Raw genomic sequence first — 21499 nt, 5'->3', positions numbered from 1 at the left:
TGAGCCCTATATTTCTAAGAGGCCAGAGAAATACATTTTATAAACAAGGGTTAAGAGAATAAGGTACATATATTTTAAATTCTCTCTCTTGGTTCTTATTGAGCCCTATATTTTCTTGCCCAACAATATGATGTGTTTTTTTTTTTTTTGATATATAATATGATGTGGTTTTTACCGTGCAGGTTTTGGTATGCTATATTTGAAAAGTTTACGCGATAAATACATGCACAAAGAAACTAGTTAACTAGGCCCCACAAAGTAATTCACAAGCCGAATTAGCAAGCGAGAGTTAAGATAATAATCAAACTCGTCACGTCACGTCCCTTTACTTTTCAGACTTCTGAGTCGAAGAAAATTATTGGAGAAGATGGATTATTTAGGTACGTACTGGGTTTGCATTTTATGCTCCATGAGTTATGCCATTGCCTAGCTTAGCTAGACCCCGGAACATGGTGGGTGGGGGACGGCAATAATTGAAGTTGCTTCTATGATATGTCGTGCTTATTAACGTGAATTCCGTGAATACTGAACGGCGAATAGAAATAGACAGATAAGTTTGTTGTGATCGACAAAAAGAAAATAAAAAAGACGTGTTCTTTTTTTCTCTGGCCATAATTAAAAGTACGAAGGTAAGTGTGAGCAACAGAGGGACACTTTGTATTGGTAAGTTTGTTCAGTGTAGTTCGTTCATACTTTACCTTCCGCGCAGAAAAGGTGATGGATGACATTAACGCTTCGTTTATTAGAGCAGAAATCATGATTTTCACAAATATATGGAAAGATAAGTTTTTTGATAATGTTAAAAAAATTATTTGATAAACTAAAATATTCTTGTAGATATTAGGTTAATTTACTTGATGTTATGTTAATTTATATTAAATTTTTTCTTGTTATAGAAATTTTAGAATACCATCTTGGATGATATTCTTAGATAATATTTTTTAAAAAAAAAATGTACACATAAAATAAAATCCTGGAAAAATTAAATTTATAGAAAAATTTAAAAAAATCTTATACCTAACCTAAATAAATACGATTATCATTCTCAATTTTTCAAAAATTCTAAAAAAAAATCTCGTAACAAACGCCAATTTAACGCTTCTCTGGCCATAATAATTAATTAAGATCATACCCTCTCTACCGCCTTCATTGCTCTTGAATTTTGATATTGACATGGATTACCCACGTCATTCGTATATCCTTAGGTTTCACGTGTTTGGTCATCTTAATAACTTCAATTTGACCCGTCCACCGTAATGTTAGGAATCACCCCTTCAAGTTCACACTCTGGTTCAAACACGACCCCACAAGACAAGATCGTAGGAGAATGCAACTTTGTGCTGATTCACCGTACAAGCGTTAATTTTCTACGCCTTTGGTGCGGACTCAAAAAGAGAGAAAAAAAAAAAAAAAAAAACTCTCTACAAACCTCATTCTGCGTTTTTTAAGAGAAATGTTTTTTTCAAGTTACATAAATTTTTTTATCTCACGTCACAGACACATCGCAATTCGAACCAGCATTTCTTTTTCTTTTAACCGTGGGATTCACCCAATTATGTCTCTGCATAAAATAATACTATTTCATATAACATGAGAAAAACTGTAGGAGGATGAAGGGGAAGTAGGAGAAAGAACGAATTGGGGAAGATTGGGAAGTGAGGGAGATAAGAAAATCGTCAAACAACTCTATTCCTCATTGAGGTTTGATTTGCAATATTTAAAGAAAGTGCACATCCTAATCTAGAATTCAAATAACGAAAGTTGTTGAAACAACCAATCCTAAAATTATGAAGGGAAATAACAAATCCTAAAAATAGGGATAGGAGTAACTAATCACCTAATTACAGTTAAGCTGCATGTTTATTGGAATTTAAACCAGAACAATTTGCAATGCTGGGCTTGGATCATGTGAGGTAGTCAGCCAAGTGTTTTGGGCTGATCCGCGTGCGTTTGGGTTGCGCCCTGGTGGGCTGGGTCACAACATCACCTTCCCCTTTTGAATTATCCATGTCCGCATGGATGGGAATTGCATTGGATTGCCGTCCACTGGGAGCGTGCCGCGTGGTGGAGCCAATCTTATCTTCTGCCCATTGGGCTGCGTCTCCAGGTGTAGTGTCATGATGACCTTGCTTTGTCATAATTGCCTTGGTTGCTGTGTCCGAGGCGTGCGTTAAAGGATTGGACGATGAATACTTATCGTCATTTTGCCTTGTTTCCTCATCCGTTCTCCGTCTCTTCTTTTCTTCTTCGTCGCTATCTTGTGCCATTTCTTCTTCCCACGATGAATCTTCTGGTGCACCGTCGGTGCACTGGACTAGGACCTCCTTAACTAGCTTCCCCTTTTTCCAAACCTTTTTTTCGCCGAGTATAGCTACTGCACGGTGAAGTGGTTTGTTATCCTTCGTGTGTGGTGGAAGTGGGTGGACTTTGAACGAGGTTGGCGAAGCAAACGGTCGGAGTAGGGAAACGTGAAACACCGGGTGTATCCTTGAAGACTCTGGTAATTGAAGTTTGTAGGCTACGGAACCGATTCGTTGCAGCACCTCAAATGGACCGTAGTACCGGAGTGCGAGCTTCTGAGAGGTTCGTTTCTGGACGGTGATCTGTCGGTAAGGTTGTAGTTCAAGTAGAACCAGATCTCCTTCCTTGAACTCCCATTGCTTTCGTTTTTTGTCGCTGTAAGCCTTTATTGCTATCTGAGCCCGATTTAGATTTTGCTTCAAGTTTTCCATTATTTTGTTTCTGTGTGACAGATCTTTGTCTATGGCTTCTAAGGTGCTTGATCCGAGACAGTACGTTAACAAGTTCGGTGGGGGAACACCAAATGTGACTTCGAATGGTGTATAACCCGTCGATCTGTTGAATGAGGTGTTGAAATGAAACTCGGCAAAGCTCAAGATTCGTGACCAGTGGTTCGGGTTCTCGTGTACGAAGGTTCTAAGGTACTGCTCTAGACACCTGTTTACGCGTTCAGTTTGACCGTCGGTTTGCGGGTGATATGCTGAACTGTAACGTAAGTTTGTGCCTTGAAGTTCAAACAGTGCTCGCCAAAAGTTGCTGAGAAAGACCGAGTCCCGATCGGGGATGATGGTTTTTGGAAACCCATGGAGCTTCCCGATAGATTCCCAGAATGCTTTTGCAACCCGTACTGCTGTGAAGTTGGCTGGTAAGGGTACAAAGTGTCCTCCTTTCGATAACCTGTCCACAGTAACAAAAATGACACTAAAACCATTAGAGTTAGGCAAATGGGTGATAAAGTCCATGCTGAGGTCGGTCCAGATAGTGTTGGGTGGTGTTATGGGTTGCAGAAGCCCGTACGGGGAATGGTTTTGTTGTTTCACTTTCTGGCAGATCTCACAATGTGTGACAAAATTCTTAACATCCATCTCCAATCCCTTCCAGGTGAAAACTGTGTTGATGCGTAGGAACGTAATCTGGACCCCTGAATGTCCCCCTTGCAAGGAGCTATGGAACTCGTGGAGCAGCTTCTCCTTCAGAGTGGATTGTTCCGGAATATAAATTCTGGACTTGTGAAAAAGCAGATCGTTTTTTATTTTCCATGCTTCCTATTTAGTTGGTTCTATAATAAGGCCCTGGATTACTGTAATAGCGTAGGTGTCTTGCTTTAATTCCTACTGCAGAATGTGTGTGATGTTGCATGTTGGCCCTGTGATTGTGGCAAACTGAGGGTGAGGTAACTCAGTGCCTCCTTCTGGAAATCGAGACAAAGCATCTGCAGCTGCATTGGCTTTTCCCGGTTTGTAAACAATGGTGTATGAGAAACCCAGAAGTTGTGACAGGAACTATTGCTGTTCTGGGGTTTGAACGACTTGGTTCATCAGGTGGAACAAGCTCTTATGGTCAGTTCGAATGATGAAGGTAGCTCCTAATAAATATTGTCTCCATTTTGCAACGCCATTAGTAATAGCAAACATTTCGCGTATGTAGGTTGATTTCTTCTGCATTGCCGGGGATAGTTTCCTACTGTAGAACGCAATAGGTCTGTCATGCTGCATTAATACTGCTCCGATTCCAACACCTGATGCATCTGTCTCTAAGATAAATGGAATTGAGAAATCGGGTAGAATCAGAATAGGTGCTGTGGTGAGTAATAGCTTCAACTTGTCAAAAGCCGCAGACTCCTTGTCTCCCCATTTGAATTCTGTTTTAGAGGTTAAGTCTGATAGAGGAGGAGCTATGGTGGCAAAATGTTTTATAAATCGCCTGTAATATCCAGCCAAGCCTAGGAAAGCCCGTACCTGAGTCACGTTCTTAGGTTGTGTCCAATTTGTGATTGAACTAATTTTTTCCGGGTCTGGTGACAAACCTTTCCTAAATATAATGTGGCCTAAAAACTGGATTTTCTCTTTGGCAAACAAACATTTAGACTGTTTAGCAAAAAATGAGTGTTTCCGTAGAGTGGATAAGACCGTCAGTAGGTGTTCCTTGTGTGCATTCAGTGTTGCGCTGTATATTAAGATATCATCAAAGAAAATTACCACAAATTTCCTTAAAAATGCTGAGAAAACCTCATTCATAGTAGCTTGGAAGGTAGATGGTGCATTGGATAGCCCAAATGGCATCACGACGAATTCGTAGTGGCCATGGTGTGTTCGGAAGGTTGTCTTGTGAACGTCAGATGCATCCATGAGTATTAGGTGGTAGCCTGACCGTAGATCGAGTTTGGAAAAAATTGATGCTCCATGTAGTTCGTCCAATAATTCGTCTATGGTAGGAATTGGGAACTTGTCCTGCACCGTGATTGCATTTAAGGCTCTATAATCAACGCAAAAGCGCCACGTTCCATCTTTCTTCTTTACTAGTACGACCGGTGAGCTATAGGCGGAATTACTTGGGCGTATTATTCCTTCTTTCGTCATCTCTGTGACCAGCTTCTCAATCTCATTTTTTTGGTAATGTGGATACCGGTAAGGCCGTACCTTTATTGGTTTTGTGTTGGGGAGAAAGTGGATATGGTGGTTTGTTGGTCTCTGTGGTGGGAGTTTAGTGGGTTTGAGGAATACGTCCTGGAAATTGGTTAGGATGGGTGAGATGGTGTGTGGGATTGTAGGGGTTGGGTCTGTATGTGGTTGGGTAGTTGATGCCGTCATGCACATGAGATAGGCCTGTATTGGTTCCTGGGCTATGAGTTTGTGTAATTGGGAGTTGGTAATTGCGGAAGGTGTTAGACTGGTATTCCCTTAAAGAGTGATGGGTTTGGAGTGGTGGGTAAAGGTCATGGTCAGTGTTTGGTAGTCTGTTATGACTGGTCCCAAGGTTGATAGCCATTGTATGCCTAGGACAATATCGGCGCCCTGAAGTTCTAGCACAAAAAGGACTATTTCAAAAACGTGTTGATTCGGGAGAGTAATACGAACCTTAGTACACATCCCTTTGCAGTATAGGTTGTCCTCGTTTCTCACTTGGACCTTGAATGGGTTGATGGACTGGATGGGTAAGTGCAAGTGATTTGCAGCGCGTTCTGTAATAAAGTTATGGGTGCTGCCATTGTCTATCAGTATCTGGACAGCTGTGCCTTTAACAGTGCCTGTTAGTCGAAATGCCTTGGTTGCGTGGTGACCAAAGAGGGCATTGAAACTGATTTCTGGATACGCAGGGATGTCCGGAATAGATTCTTCCTCTGTTTCCTCTGCATGCGCAATCTCTTCATCGTCATCTACTAGTATGCACATACAAGTAGAACCTGGTTTGCATTTATGGCCAAAAATATACCGTTCGTCACAGTTGTAACATAGACCCTTTTCTCTTCGTAGTAGGATGAAGGGGAAGTAGGAGAAAGAACGAATCGGGGAGGATTGGGAAGAGAGGGAGATAAGAAAATTGTCAAACAACTCTATTCCTCATTGAGGTTTGATTTGCAATATTTAAAGAAAGTGCACATCCTAATCTAGAATTCAAATAACGAAAGTTGTTGAAACAACCAATCTTAAAATTACGAAGGGAAATAACAAATCCTAAAAATAAGGATAGGAATAACTAATCTCCTAATTACAGTTAAGCTGCATGTTTATTGGAATTTAAACCAGAACAATTTGCAATGCTGGGCTTGGATCATGTGAGGTAGTCATCCAAGTGTTTTTGGGCTGATCCGCGTGCGTTTGGGTTGTGCCCTGGTGGGCTGGGTCATAACAAAAACATTGCCCTTTTTTTAAATGGTGGAACTCGCAAGTCGGATTTGCGTTTCCACCCGTGTGCACCGTCCAAATCTTATTCCCAACCCTTTTCTGGTAACTCTCCCATATTTCTTATAGTTAATTTATCATTAATTGATTCTGACATCTTAATTAATTAGCATAAAAATGACATACAAAATACAAGGAATATGTATGCATAAAAAGGCAGATTCTTTGACACGATGTCAAATTTAAAATTTGACACTTCATCTGAGAGTCATTAGATCAAAAAATATCAACGATTCTAATTTGTAAGCATATGGCACCATTGATCTTTTTTATCTAACGACTCTAAGATGAAGTGTCAAACTTTAAATTTAACAACAATATCAAAAAATCCAACCTCAAGCATAAATCAAGGGCCAAATCATTTTAATTTTCTAATTCCATAACATATAAGATGTAAGTTAATGAAGAGAGACAAAAGTTGAGGATATTTAATATCAATTAAATCGTAGATTCGGCCCAACGGTCATCTAAAAGTCATATAATATAAAATAATTAAAAAATATTTCTTTAAAAATAAGATATAAAAGCTTCTCCAATTTCTTCTATTTCAACAAATATTAATTGGAAGGGGTTATATTTACTTTTTTTTTTCTTACAACCATTCTATGATTATAGGATCAAAATCAAATTAACGGCTCTTATTTAATATTATTCTGTAACCATTGATTTGATTTTATCCAACAACCACAAAATGGTTGTAAAAGAAAAAGAGAAAAGTTCATAAATTTTCACATGCTTTACTCTTTTATCTCTTATATCCAATATTATATAATTCGACCCGGTTATTGAATTGATCGAGGTACTGGGTCACTGGTTCAACCGCATAACCCGGTAAATATATATAAATTTATAAATTTATATTAAAAAAATTATAAACATATTCAAATACATGTAAAAAAGAAAATAATAAAATAATAACAACAAAAGGGTCATCTGAGAATGAAGCGGTGAAGGTCACTTGCTTTTTGTTGAAGTATTTTTTTTTAGAATTGATCTTCGAGAGGTCCCATATGGTGATGATTTCCTGCAGGCTTTTTTTTAGAATGAGGTCCCATAAAATAACAACCACAAAAGGGTCATCTTGAACGCTTTTATTTGGTAAAAGTTGGACCTTTGGTGGATATCTTCGCGAAATGCATAAACTACATTCTGTCGCAAAATATCTGGATATTTGGTCGATAAATATCCGGATATTGATATCCGGATATGGGGATATGGATATCCGGATATTGGCAGTGAGATATCCGAATATTGATATCCGGATATGCCCCCGACATATATCCGAATATTCTGGGATTTCGAAGAACAATAGTTGTACTGTTCATACAGTAGGCTATTGGAGGTTTGTGGACCCTAGATTGATGAAGTTGAATTTATGTAATAATTGGACTAAGTCAGAATCAAGTGATTAAGGACATATGACTTTGTGGGAAGCCTTAAGACGTAAAACGTAAAAGGAAAATATAGTCTTTATGTTTATGCTTTGGAGCTATGAATGTTGATATGTTTGCTGGTCCTAAATGATATTGTGATATGTTGTGTTTGGACATTGAGCTTGTGTGGACTTGACTTGGATTGATTGCTTAAGAGGTAAGCTTTTGTGTCATCGGTTTAGTCATGTTGTGGTTCCACCATGTCCTATGGGGGTATGGTTATATGCATGTTGTGTTACATGCTTTGAATATTTGAAATGCTGTTGAGCTTTATGTGTAATGGCTTTTAATATGCATGTGTTGTTCCATCTTGACAGTAAGCCTGAGTATGTGGCGTCATACAAGACGGTGATCCGGGGTAGATGCAAGTAGCGTCTTGCACTATTTGTGGGTAATAGACGTATATAAATCCTGCCTTTCTCTGGTCAGTAGAATAGTATTGACACACATGACATGATTATCTGCTGCATTGCACTATTTTAGAACTGATGATGATAAACTGCTTTTGAACTTATATTAAGTGAGCTTGGGGTGGAAGATCCTTGAGGACCTCTTGCCTTACTGAGATTTCTTGTTTAGAGATCTCACCCTACGTTTGGGGAATGCTTATTTTAGGTTCAGGTAGTATGGGGACGGATGCCTCTGGCGGCAGGAGACCAGAGCTTAGTTGATGTTTAGTGTTGTTCATATTATGCTGGCATGACTGGATTGTATGCTGTTTATATTTCCTGTCATTTATGCTTGTGTTGCTGTTGTTGAGGCTGATGTTGGGCTTTGTTGCCTTATTTGGGTGAGCATGGAGTTTGTCCATGCCACTTTGTGGTTAATACTTTAGTTGGAGTTGTATAAACTGTTAGATGGTCCGGTCTACGTTTTGTAGTTCCGTGACTAGATACTCATACCTATGTTATTTAATTTATTGAGGTATTTAAGTTAGCTATTTATTGCAACATACATACAGGCGATGTTTTGAAAATGGTTAAGTAATCAAGTTGGTAATGATTAATGACATCATAATTGAAAATAAAAAGATATTACGCATTTTTAATTAAGCGCAACTTAAGACGATAGTATGATAATATTACCGGATATATACGGGGTGTTACATTTAAAAGACAAGATAGTGGGGTCCACCATTTTAAAAATGCATTTTAAAAATGCAAGAGATTGAATCTCAACTTTAGCTGGTAATAATTTCTCTTGAGAACTAGTAGTACAAGAAACTTCAATAAAATTGAAGAATCGTCTGAATCTTCAATGCATGATCATGTGAAGTTTCAATAATTTTTCGCACCATATTTGATTTGGGATGGTCCAACCGGTCATGCCAAATAATAAAGTTATGATAATCATATCCTTTTGATTTACCAAGGCATGTTTTCCAATTATGTGAAAAGTAGGTAATTTATATTTGTAATAATAGTCAATTTGACCACCATTTGTGGTCTAAATGTGATATCATTTATAGCCAATTTGGTTGACTTCGGTAATCACAAATTAGCTATTCTAGAGCTTTTAATTAATTTTTATAATGTCAATTATTGTATTAAAGTTGGCTTCCTCCAAATCAATATGTGTGATTACATGCATCATATATGGGGGTATTAAAATCATTGTGTATATAGGGAAATGATAAAATAATTCAGACTTTGCTACTTTAGGAGCAATAACCAACAAAGATATTGTTAGCCTCAACAATGAGGTTAATTTCAATGGCATAAGATTTATAATACTTGCCCTTAATTTAATTTTCCATATTCATTTCATTAGCCACTTTCGTTTGGCTTCTTTCATGATTTGATCCAATGTTAGATTTTTTATCATCCTTTTAGGGATTATATAATTACATGTGCTCATAGCCCTCAAAATAGCTAGAGTCTTTCATATATTTAGCATTTATTTCAGGCAATACGGGTCTAAAATCCATATATATGAGATTCAAACGATCATTCAAATGTTATATCTATAACAATCAATTCGAACAAAAACCGTCATTTGAAATGCTATCAAATATATGTTACATTCTTATAATTATTTCACAACTTTTAAAATATTATAAAAATAATCTTATGCTTTTAAGAGTCTTACACCCTAAAATCATTGCATAAACAGTTTTGTATTTGATTTGCATTCAAAATAAATCAAAATTACGAAAATTTGTGATATGTATTTTCTTTACTCAAAAGAAAAATAACAAGGGTTTGTTTTTTCTGCAATTACTGCAGATAAGTTATCTACAATAAGCCCAATACAACGTCGTTTTGAGACGAAAATCATGGTATTTTTGTAATTTTAATTTATTTTAGGATTATAATAGTATTTATATTTAAATTTTTTAAGATTTCAATACCAAAATGACGTCGTTTTGGGAATAAATGCAGATAACTTATCTGCATTAACTGCAGAAATATTTTTTCCTAATAATAAATATAAAAATTATAATGTTCGGTTACAATAATCATTAACAATGTCAATTAATAACCGATACAATTGCATTCAATCATAAAAACCACAACAATAATAATCATTATTGTACCATTCAATACATATGCATAATCACGTCAACTCACAGATTCATGCATTAAATTATTGAATAGCATTTAACCATGTATGAGATAACTGTAATGGTTATGAGATTTAATCATATATAGAACGATTGTAATGGATATTCAATTAACGGTTAAATTTCAAGTAAAAGGCAAACTAATAGCCCTCAAGACTCTGAACACAATAAAATTAATAATTATGACATTAATTTTGATTCACAAAAATGAGAAGAATGCATTTAATTGCATATAATCATTTCTCTTAATTTGCATTCAATTTATAGAATATTATTGAACAAATGGAAATAAAACAGATTATATACAAATAAGTAAATTTAATGAATTATTATTCAAACAATCATAGTTGCCAATAATTATTCAATACAACAACCCAGACACGACAAATATAGCAAAGTAAATCAAACATTATAAATTGATCATGTCTAAGAGAATGATAATATATCGTCCATATGCATCATCAGATAATTATTCAATACAACAACCCAGACACGACAAATATATGCACATGTAAACATTAAAATCAAAACTTTGATGCTAACATACATGTATTTTTAACGTTATTGGCAGGGAGGAAGATGGTAGCTGGCAGTCTGATTGGAGGGTTGAAGGAGACACAAGAAATGATTGATTTTGCTGCTAAACACAATGTGAAACCTGACATTGAGGTCATTCCTATTGATTATGTCAACACAGCAATGGAGCGTCTCCTTAAAGCAGATGTGAAATATCGATTTGTGATTGACATTGGAAACACACTGAAACCTAGCTCTTAGATTTCAGACAATGATGAACCATAGTTCATGGGCGAGAGTAGATAATATAGAAAATGTGATAGCTTTCAGGGTACCACTTGTCAGGGAGATTTCAGATTTCGAACTGTATCAAATATTCTTGTGATGTCATGTCTTGAATAAAAAAGATGTTTCGCATGTAATCTGGCGCTGAAAATATTCCTCTAATTTCCAACGAAATTTTATATCATATGAAAAAATGAGAAGGAATTTCAAGTGGAATTTAGAATTTATCTTTTGATCCTTCACCTGATATCTTAAACCGTGCAAAAATGGCGCACAACAATACAGCAGACATTTAGAATACAAGTAATGAATTAAGAAATATTAAATTCACATTAACAATAATAAATGTTGCGTAAAATCGGCAACTATACTGTAAGGGGGTGAACCCTGACAGAGAAACAAGAAGGAAACGAAAGAATGCACAACTTTATTATTCAGAATGTTCTTCACTTTGTTTTTTTTTTTGAAATCAGAGTGAAAATACAAGTACAGATTACATGAACGTAGGCTAGTCATGCCCATAGAATCTCTAGCTAACAGAGATGTCATTTTATAACTATCACACCTAACTAACCACATGCAATCCTTTAGCAATGGACACACGGTCTTAACTAACTAACAGACTATCACACCTTAACTAACCACATACTTGGAAAGGCGATCCACCACTACAAAAATGATTGAAAAGCCACGAGATAATGGCAAGCCAGTGATGAAATCCATGCTAAGGTCTTCAAATATCCCTTGTTGTCAAAAAGTGTTTCCTTTCTCTGTTTCTGATCCCTTTATTAGGTTTTAGGAAAACCTACTTTCAATTGGCCTCCAATTGGGCTTCCTTTTTGAGTAATTTGCATCAGATTAGAGTTAAAAAGTATCGCCCACGCAATTTGCTCCAACTCTGGCGCAATTTGCATGGGAATTCAGAATGAAAGCTGTCAAATGGCGCAATTTACGCCAAGTCCCGCGCAAATTGCTTCAAGCCCGCGCATTTTGCGCCACATGCGGCGCATTTTGCGCCAGGATACAGGGACGAAACAGATCAAATGGCGCAATTTGCGCCAGCTGGAAAACTGCACGTCTCTCATTCATTTCTCTTTTTGGTGTTTCCTGCTATTAAAACACATAAATTGAGTGAGAGAATGATTGAGAAGAAATAATCAATATTTCTTGCATTTATAACTTATTTTCACACATTTATGATTAATTCCTTGCTTCTTTAAATTAAAAAGCATTATATACTAGACGCACATCAATAAATCAAGCCAATAGTCCTAAAAAAGTAAAAGAGTTAAAAGGGATGTAACCTCTTATAGAAATAAAGCCTATATGGAATTCAAAGATTCAAAGAAAAAACATAACTATATCCTCCAAAGTAAAATATCACGAAGAAAAAGTGTATTGACAAATTTCTTCAACATGCTCATTTTCTTTGATTCAACTCTAAGTGACTGAATCCTTGTTTTTTAATCAAGTCTCTCCTTGATAGCTGTCTAAATGTCCTTTTATTTATCCAGCACAAGCTTCTTATCTGACAGCTCTATTTTCCTTTGCTTTTTTATTTATATTTACAGTACATGGGGCTGAGAGTATTGTTCTCTAATTTTATTTAGTGTCCATAATCTTTTTATATCTCCAAATCTTTAATTATTAATTACGATTATAATCCATTAAAATCTATTACATGTGGATTAATCAGAGTTTAAATAAATTCCTTTTTAAAAACCTGCCATTCAAACTTACCTAAGTTAATACAAAATATTTACGATTACATCTGAAAATATAAATGAAACAATAAAATGCATAAACAAGAGAATAAATATAAAAAATGCATAATATCAAAATAAAAAAAAATAACCTACCAAAATAAAATCAAATAAAATATAAGATTAATAATTAATATATATATATATATACTATGTGCAATTTTGCAACGTTTCCGGCACCTATTGTTTTGACTGTTCTATATATATACATACAAACTTAATGTCGGTTCTTTCAAATATTTTTGAAATACAAAATTAAAGAAATGAATACTCAGATTGTTTCTATATTACAAAATTAATCTTTAAATTTGTAACAAATAAAATTTTAAAAAAATTGCATCTGAATATATATATATATATATATATATGACTTATCGTTTCTCAAGCTGATTGAGATAATTTTATCTCCGGCTACTAAATCGTATCCGTACAAAGATGAATCAATGGTGATAGAGCAAGAGAGAGAAAAAGAGAAACATGACCTTTCAAAGGGGAATCAATTAATATAAGAAAATTAATAAATAAAACGACGTAATTTTGGGGTGGCCGAAGATAAATTTATCTGAAGTTGCTTGAGAAATATTTTTTTTTTCATATATATATATATGTGCATATAGGGAAAAATGTTTCTACAGTTACTGCAGATAAGTTATCTGCATTTATTCCCAAAACGACGTCGTTTTGGTATTGAAATCTTAAAAATTTATAAATATAAAGACTATTATAATCTTGAAATAAATTACAATTACAAAAATACCATGATTTCCGTTCCAAAACAACGTCGTATTAGACTTACTGCAGATAACTTATCTGTAGTAACTGCCAAAAAAGCGAACCCATATATATAATAGCTTTTTTAAATCTTTATGAAAATTACTTGCATAACCCTCCATTACTCTAGATTTAATTTTACTTCCATTCAGGAGATCAAACACCTGAGTCACACTATTACTTTTCAATTGACCCACAGCTTGTTTGGCAAGTAACGAAGACTTTTCCCATTTTGGTTGAAATGAGGAACTTGAACTTGGTCCACAACCTCGTATTAGATGACATCATCTAAGTGCTTAGTTACGTGCAATACTTGTTCAACATGAGACAAAAAATTAAAAACAATAAATAAAATAAAACAAGTACCTAACCTGTATCAGCTGCTTCCGAAAAAATATAACAAAAATAAATGTTTGTGAATGATGTTAAAATTTTCAACTCAGTGGTTGCACCCAAGCCACGGATCAAAGTGTTTTTTCTTTGTGACAGTTGAACAGTCATTATAAGAATTCATTACTATTAACAAATTTCTATCTTAGCTATCACGATAGTCTTTATCTCCTATTAAATCAATTGCTGACACTTTAAAACAAGCCATATCAGCTTTTTCCATATTCACAAATTGTGAAAAAAGCTACTCTTAATAACAACGCCCCGGATGACCCACTCACGACCCAGACCCATTCTCAAGATCGGGTCTTCAATTTCGTCGCCAGTCTCGCCACCCTACCGAAAAAGGTTCTCCGACAAGCACAGTCAGAGCTCTACAACTGGCGCGCATCCAGCATGAGCGGGATGGAGATGAGCCATAGGGTCAAGGAATTTCTCTCCATGATCCAGAAAGAGGAGGCAGATCCACTCGCGGACCCACTTGTGGGCAAATGCCGGCAAGTGTGGACATACAATTTTTTATTTCAGTTTTTTTTTTGTTGCATGTTCTTATTTGTTTTTTAGTTCAATATATATATTAGGAGTAAATATCTTTTTAAGTCTTTAACAAAATATATGGTCCATATTTTAGTTTCTTACAAAAAAAATTAGTCTCGAAGTCCCTAAAAAATTTAAAATAGATCAATTTAGTTAAAATCGTGATCTTCACAAATTCAAAAAAGATCTACATTAGTTCCTTAAAAAAACTAAAATGAATCCACTTTGAAATTCATAGGGACCATGTGACTAATTTTTTTTATAATGGACTAAAGTGAGGATCGAATTTTTTATTATGGACCAAAAATGATATTTATTCTTATATTAGTTAGCAACGTACGAAAATGATTAAAATAACGTAGCAACGCAAATTATTAGAGATAAAACTTATTCTTCCTCCCTTGTCACGTACCCATTTCCATGCTCTCTTCATCCTTTGTTTCCTTTTTCATCTCTTATAAAAAGAGAGGATTAATTGCAGGTCTAACATTCTCAAATAAGTTAATATCTAGAGACGAGACCTTCACTGTGATTTTGTTTGCCTTCTGTACAGGTAGTGTTGACTTTTTTATTCACCACTACAAAATAGAATGATAATGTATGGATGTACTGCATTATATTATCATATTTGTTTTGGAGGATTGATAAGATTTAGGGAGAAAATAATTGGTCAAAATATTGCCTGCAACTTGTTATGGAAGCAACTAGATTATGAGTGAGTTCAAGCGTTGATTTAAACTTTCTTTACAAAAATTAAAATAAAATCGAGGCAGCTAAAATAGAATCCCTGTAACTAAATGTGCGGACATAAATTTTTTTTTCTGCGTCCGCTAATGGACAGATCTACGTACCTTTATGGAGATCCTGTGGAATATTCTATCTTGTTCCTCCAATATTCCGTCTTATCATCAGTTCATGGAGCGACAAGGCTTGCAAGGAAGCTAAGAAGATGTTTTCAAAAAATTTTGAAGATGCAGCGATGGCTCCTTGTCAAAATTATAAGAGTAAATATCTTTTTTGATCGTCAGCAAATTTTACAATGCCTGTTTTAGTCTTAAGAAATTCAAAGTGGACCCATTTTAGTTCTTTTAAGGACTAATGTGAGTCTTTTTTGAATTTGTGAAGGACTACGATTTCAACTAAATGGATCCATTTTGAATTTCTTAGGGACCACGAATAGCCTTTTTATTTGCTAGCGACTAAAGCGAACATTATAAAATTTGCCGAAGACCAAAAAGATATTTACTCTTAATATGAAAGTCGTCTTATAATTACACAAATACCATTAACTAGAATAAGTTGTTCTCTGCATTTTGCATGTTTTGGGAACAAAAAAAACGAATAAAAACAAGTGTAAGTTGTTCTCCAATTTCAGCTCTAAAAAAAAGGAAAAAGAAATTATTTTCAATAGCAGTTTTCCAAAACTCAGGTCATCAAACAAGTTTTTTTATTTTTTATGTTTTAATAAAAAAATTATTTTACGAAATACTAATCAAACATGCCCTTAATGTCGGTTCTTTCAAATATTTTTTTAAGTACAAAATTTTAAGAAATGAATAGTCAGATTTTTTTTATATTACAAAATTAATCTTTAAATTTGTAACAAATAATATTAAAAAAATTGCAAATATATATATATATATATATATATATATATATATATATATATATATATATATAGGATCCTTTGACACCGGTAACAAACTTTGAAATTTGACACCAAATTTTAATCTTTAATTTCCGTCAATCAACGGTTATCATTTATTGGTAATTAATAAGTTTGATTTTCAATAAATGATAATTGTTGATTGGCCGGTAGAAATTAACGGTTAAATTTGGTGTCAAATTTTAAAATTTAACACCGATATCAAAGAATCATGGCCCATATATATATAATCTTTATGAATATTACTTGCATAACCCTCCATTACACTAGATTTAATTTTACTTCCATTCATGAGTTCAAACACCTTAGTCATATTATTACTGTCAAGGGGAATATGTTTTTTTATGTTAAATGAAACAATTCATGCAACACACAAAAAGTGGATGAGATTCATTTTTTTTCATTTTTTTAATGAGTTTCATCCATTTTTTTTTTATATTGCATGCAATATAAGAAATATATTTCTCACTTTTCAATTGACCCACGGCTTGTTTGATAAGCTATGTAGCACCGATACGATACGCGACATGTGACACGACACAAACACGATATTCCGACACGTCAATCCTAAAAAATTATAGATTTCGACACGTTGAGACACGTTTTAATATTAAATAATAATTTTATTTTATGTTGTGTATATTCATTTAATATTTAATAATTTAACAAAAAAATGAAACTAAATTAATAATACCCATCAACACGTTATAAAGATGGAAACTTTAATAAAAAAATAAGAACTGGGTTGAGAAAGAGATATAATATCAGATAGAGAGATCAAATCGTATTAGAGAGAGATCAGAGAGAAGGAGATGCAACAAGAGCGTGATATGAATTGATAACCATGATGCTGAGATGATCTCTTATCTACTTAAGGGAAAAAAAGACGAAAAAATAAAATTGATATGATCAGGTGGAAGTTTTATTAATATATTTTAATTTTAAAAAAATAATTTTTTTTATAAAAATTAAAAAAAATTACGAAAATGCCAATAGTGTCGGACACGGTCAAATTCGTGTGTTGAAATGATCAACGCGTTGGAAAAAGTTGATTGCGTATCCGACACCATGTCAGAGCGTGTCAGACACGAATCTTCCTGTTTTTACAAGTGTCTGTGCTTCCTTGTTAATAAGTGACAAAGACTTTTCCCATTTTGATTGGAATGAGGAACTTGAACTTGGTCCATGTTTGGTCCCATCCCCTTAGACCCAGCAAGTTGAGCCCAATTTGTATAGCGCTCCTCTAGAACTTTTTAGAAGACATTCCTTTTTGAAACATAGAGATTGAATACTAGGGACTCCCCTTACTCCCGCACTTCTGATATCGAATGCAGCATGCTTGGTGTAAAAGACCAGGATTAACTAGGTGGTACGGCTCCTCTTTCTCTCTTCCATGCTTTAGAGTGATGTCTGGCTCAACTAGAATATTATGCAATATTTTTTACCGGGCCGTATGACATGCATAACCGGTCGGTTTGTAATGTATCTTCAATAATATAGATATACGCCGGTTGGATATATTCACTGTTAAAATTTAGTTGAAGATGAAAAACGTAGAAATATATTTAGATAAAGTAATTCAAATTTAGAAGAACAATGTTTATTCTTTTTATCTATATTTTTCCATGTAATAAAAAATTGAACAAGCTATGTGCAGGACGGAATCAAGGAAAAAAAGTTATTCTGAGGAATTAAATATAATTTAAAAGAATTAAATTTGTTTTTAATTTAGACTATTTCAACCAAACAAAAGTAGGGTAGCCTTTTCCCCCCCTTAATAATAGTACATATACCGGCTACCGAGAAACTTCTACGCTTGTTACCCAAGAAAGAACAAATTAATAAAAAAGGACGGTTCCTTTTTTTTATTTATTATTGGGCCCTTGTGTCTCTTTTTAAATTAAAAATTATCACTTTGCTCCCATACTCAAATTATATATTAATCTGTTCCTATTTGACCATTGACTTGACCAAATAATTAATTACAACATTTATTTAATCCATTAAATTACGTAATTGATTACATCAGTATATTGTGATCAATTACGTCAACAAAGAGAGCTATATATATTTTTTTTTCACTAGATTTTTTGGATCAAGCAAATTTCTATGATCATGTACTTATAATATTGTTGAGGAGGGGCTTTATGGTCTCACAAGACCTATTTGTATTACAAATTTCGTTGAATGTATAAAAAACAAATTGATTGAAGCCACCAAACTACTTGTCACTACCATTGATAGTGAGTTTGGTGATGAAATCAGTCAAACTGCTATCAGATAGTCTAAAACACAATGGGAGTAGTAGGGAGTTTAGTGTGGCACAAAATTTGGGATGTTTTATCATAAAATTTCGAAATATTATAACTTTTGAATGATGTATTTAAACTAGGTGTTTTTTTTTTATTCCACTAACTTTTCAAGAGCTACACGCCAGCAAATGCTTGGTGAATTTTTTTCTCAAAAAATGCTACTTTGTACTCCTCTGATTGACATATTTTATATTTGTGAACGATATTATTTAAATTTTAACTTTCTAACATTAATAAATCAGAAAAATATTTCTGCAGTTACTGCAGATAAGTTATCTGTATTTACTTCCAGAACGACATCGTTGTGGTGTTGAAATATTAAAAATTTATAATTATAAAGACTATTATAACCCTGAAATAAATTAAAATTACAAAAATACTTTGTTTTCCGCCTTAAAACGAAGTCGTTTTGGACTCAATGCAGATAACTTATCTGCATTAACTGCAAAAAAAAAAATGAACCCTTAGTATATAATCCTCTGAGATTTTCTCGTTGCGTAGATCCCAAAAAGTTAGTTGAAATAAAAAAAAATTACATGATTTAAACACTCGAGCTAAAAGTTATGACATTTCAAAAATTTTATGATAAATTTGAATTATGTAATCAATTACAAGAACCGTTAATAGATTATATTATCTCGTCAACGATCAAATAAAAATATATTGGTGTTATAAAAATGGGACTATACTGATAATTTTTAATTTAAAAGCCGCAAAAAGATAAAAAAAAAAAGAAGCCAAAAAGGACATCTTTTAATAATTTTGACGACATCATTTTGGCCTTAGTGATAACCTTGGAATTGCAATTTAATTTTCAACCGTAGCAGTTGTTGAGGTTGCATGATTCAACAAATCATAGCAGACCTTCACTTTCACACTCAGTCAAACAAGGACTTTTAAATAAAAAAAGACACGGAAGGAGAAAACGCGACTAGGTCACGCAAAGAAATAAAAAAAACGTCATCAAAGACGTCAAAACTAGCCTCACTATGTCAGTTATAAATACCTCTTCAGTTCCTGGATTCTAATATTCCAGTTTCACATTTCCCTTCTCTAGCTAGTGTCCTGAAAAACACACTTTTTCTCTTCATTTGTCCTTCTAATTCCTTTGTAAGTGAAACATATAACAGATTGAAATGGCAGCACTACCTGAAGTTGAGCATCCTAGGAAGGCATTCGGATGGGCAGCTAGGGATCCTTCTGGTCTTCTCTCCCCTTTCAATTTCTCCAGAAGGTTCACTCATCTCTTCATTCCTTACATCTTTTTACTAATTTGGCTACAGCATTTTTTTTCTCGTTCTACTAGTTTTTAGGGAAAATGCAAACAAACATCATGAAACGTTTTGCCTGATTTTTTCAGTTTTCTTTTTTCATTAATACATGATCCACACAATGAATTGGATGGGATGTATTGAATTCTTGATGTTAAAATAATATAATAATGTTAAGAATGAAGTAGCCTGCTATTTAGTTTAGCTTAATTTGGTCTGGTCAAAATTTTCAGGGAAACAGGTGCGAAGGATGTGACATTCAAAGTGTTGTACTGTGGGATATGCCACTCGGACCTCCACAAGGTGAAGAACGAATGGGGCAATTCTACCTATCCTCTAGTCCCTGGGTATATATGCTTTCTACTCTTTTATTATACTCACATTTTAGAATATTCTCTATGTGGAACGAAACAAATAATTTATAAGGAAACTATATATAATGCTACTTATTCAAAGTTTAGCTGCTATTGTTTATCATATACATATATATATATATATTATACTCCAATATCAAGGAATAAATTCAATTCGATTCTAATTGATGTAAGAAATACAGGCATGAGCTAGTTGGCATAGTGACAGAGGTGGGAAGCAAAGTAGAAAAGTTCAAAGTTGGAGACAAGGTTGGTGTGGGTTGCTTGGTTGATTCCTGCAGATCATGTCAAAACTGTGCTGATAATCTTGAGAATTACTGCCCCAAATTTACTCTCACATATGATGACAAATATATTGATGGCACAACTACATATGGAGGCTACTCTGACTTTATGGTAACAGACGAGCATTTTGTGATTCGCATTCCTGATAACTTACCACTTGATGCTGCTGCACCTCTCCTTTGTGCTGGGATCACAGTATATAGCCCTCTCAGATATTATGGACTCGACAAGCCTGGTCTTCATGTGGGTGTGGTTGGTCTCGGTGGACTAGGCCATACGGCTGTTAAGTTTGCCAAAGCTTTTGGAGCTAATGTGACAGTAATCAGTACATCACCCAACAAAAAGGAGGAAGCAATAGAACATCTGGGAGCTGACTCGTTTCTGATAAGCCGTGACCAAGATCAGATGCAGGTACATGCCATTTGGATTGTGAATACATTAATTCCTTTCAGAATTTGACAAATGATGATTAATTAACTGATTTTGTATATTTTTGTAGGCTGCAATGGGCACTTTGGATGGTATTATTGACACTGTTTCTGCAGTTCATCCTCTCTTACCTCTGATTGGTTTACTCAAGTCCCATGGAAAGCTTGTGATGCTTGGTGCACCAGAGAAGCCTCTGGAGCTGTCAGTTTTTCCTTTACTTATGGGTAAGAATATGTTAAATATTTCAATAGGATATGCAGCGCATGCTAGAAGCATGTAATGCCTCATAAGGATGGTTTAGTGCAAAATGCAGATATAATATATGCACATGTAAACATTAAAATCAAAACTTTGATGCTAACATACATGTATTTTTAACATTATTGGCAGGGAGGAAGATGGTTGCTGGCAGTCTGATTGGAGGGTTGAAGGAGACACAAGAAATGATTGATTTTGCTGCTAAACACAATGTGAAACCTGACATTGAGGTCATTCCTATTGATTATGTCAACACAGCAATGGAGCGTCTCCTTAAAGCAGATGTGAAATATCGATTTGTGATTGACATTGGAAACACACTGAAACCTAGCTCTTAGATTTCAGACAATGATGAACCATAGTTCATGGGCGAGAGTAGATAATATAGAAAATGTCATGGAGATTTCAGATTTCGAACTGTATCAATTATTCTTGTGATGTCA

At 34.4% G+C, this 21499-nt stretch overlaps 1 protein-coding gene across 3 annotated transcripts; it reads left to right on the top strand.

Annotated features, from left to right (window-relative positions):
- The first annotated feature begins 19487 nt into the window (after window positions 1–19487).
- Window positions 19488–21499, top strand: LOC133291596 (probable mannitol dehydrogenase). Of its 3 annotated transcripts, none has more exons than XR_009748817.1 (5): window positions 19488–19673; window positions 19944–20057; window positions 20267–20776; window positions 20869–21022; window positions 21189–21327. XR_009748817.1 is itself a non-coding variant. In XM_061489879.1 (5 exons), the coding sequence occupies exons 1-5, from the start codon at window positions 19576–19578 to the stop codon at window positions 21392–21394; spliced, it is 1110 nt and encodes a 369-aa protein (XP_061345863.1). In that variant the 5' UTR covers window positions 19488–19575; the 3' UTR covers window positions 21395–21499. The 3 variants fall into 3 exon arrangements, 2 of the variants coding, with proteins under 2 accessions (XP_061345863.1, XP_061345864.1); XM_061489879.1 differs by having other exon boundaries at window positions 20267–20780; window positions 20869–21018; window positions 21161–21499; XM_061489880.1 differs by having other exon boundaries at window positions 20267–20780; window positions 21189–21499.

Source organism: Gastrolobium bilobum, unplaced genomic scaffold (assembly GCF_033153095.1).
Source record: "Gastrolobium bilobum isolate Gb01-03AN ecotype WA unplaced genomic scaffold, APGP_CSIRO_Gbil_v1 utg61010, whole genome shotgun sequence".
Lineage (NCBI taxonomy): Eukaryota > Viridiplantae > Streptophyta > Magnoliopsida > Fabales > Fabaceae > Gastrolobium > Gastrolobium bilobum.
Note: the sequence above shows the minus strand (reverse complement) of the source record. Positions and strands in the feature narration are given on the sequence as shown.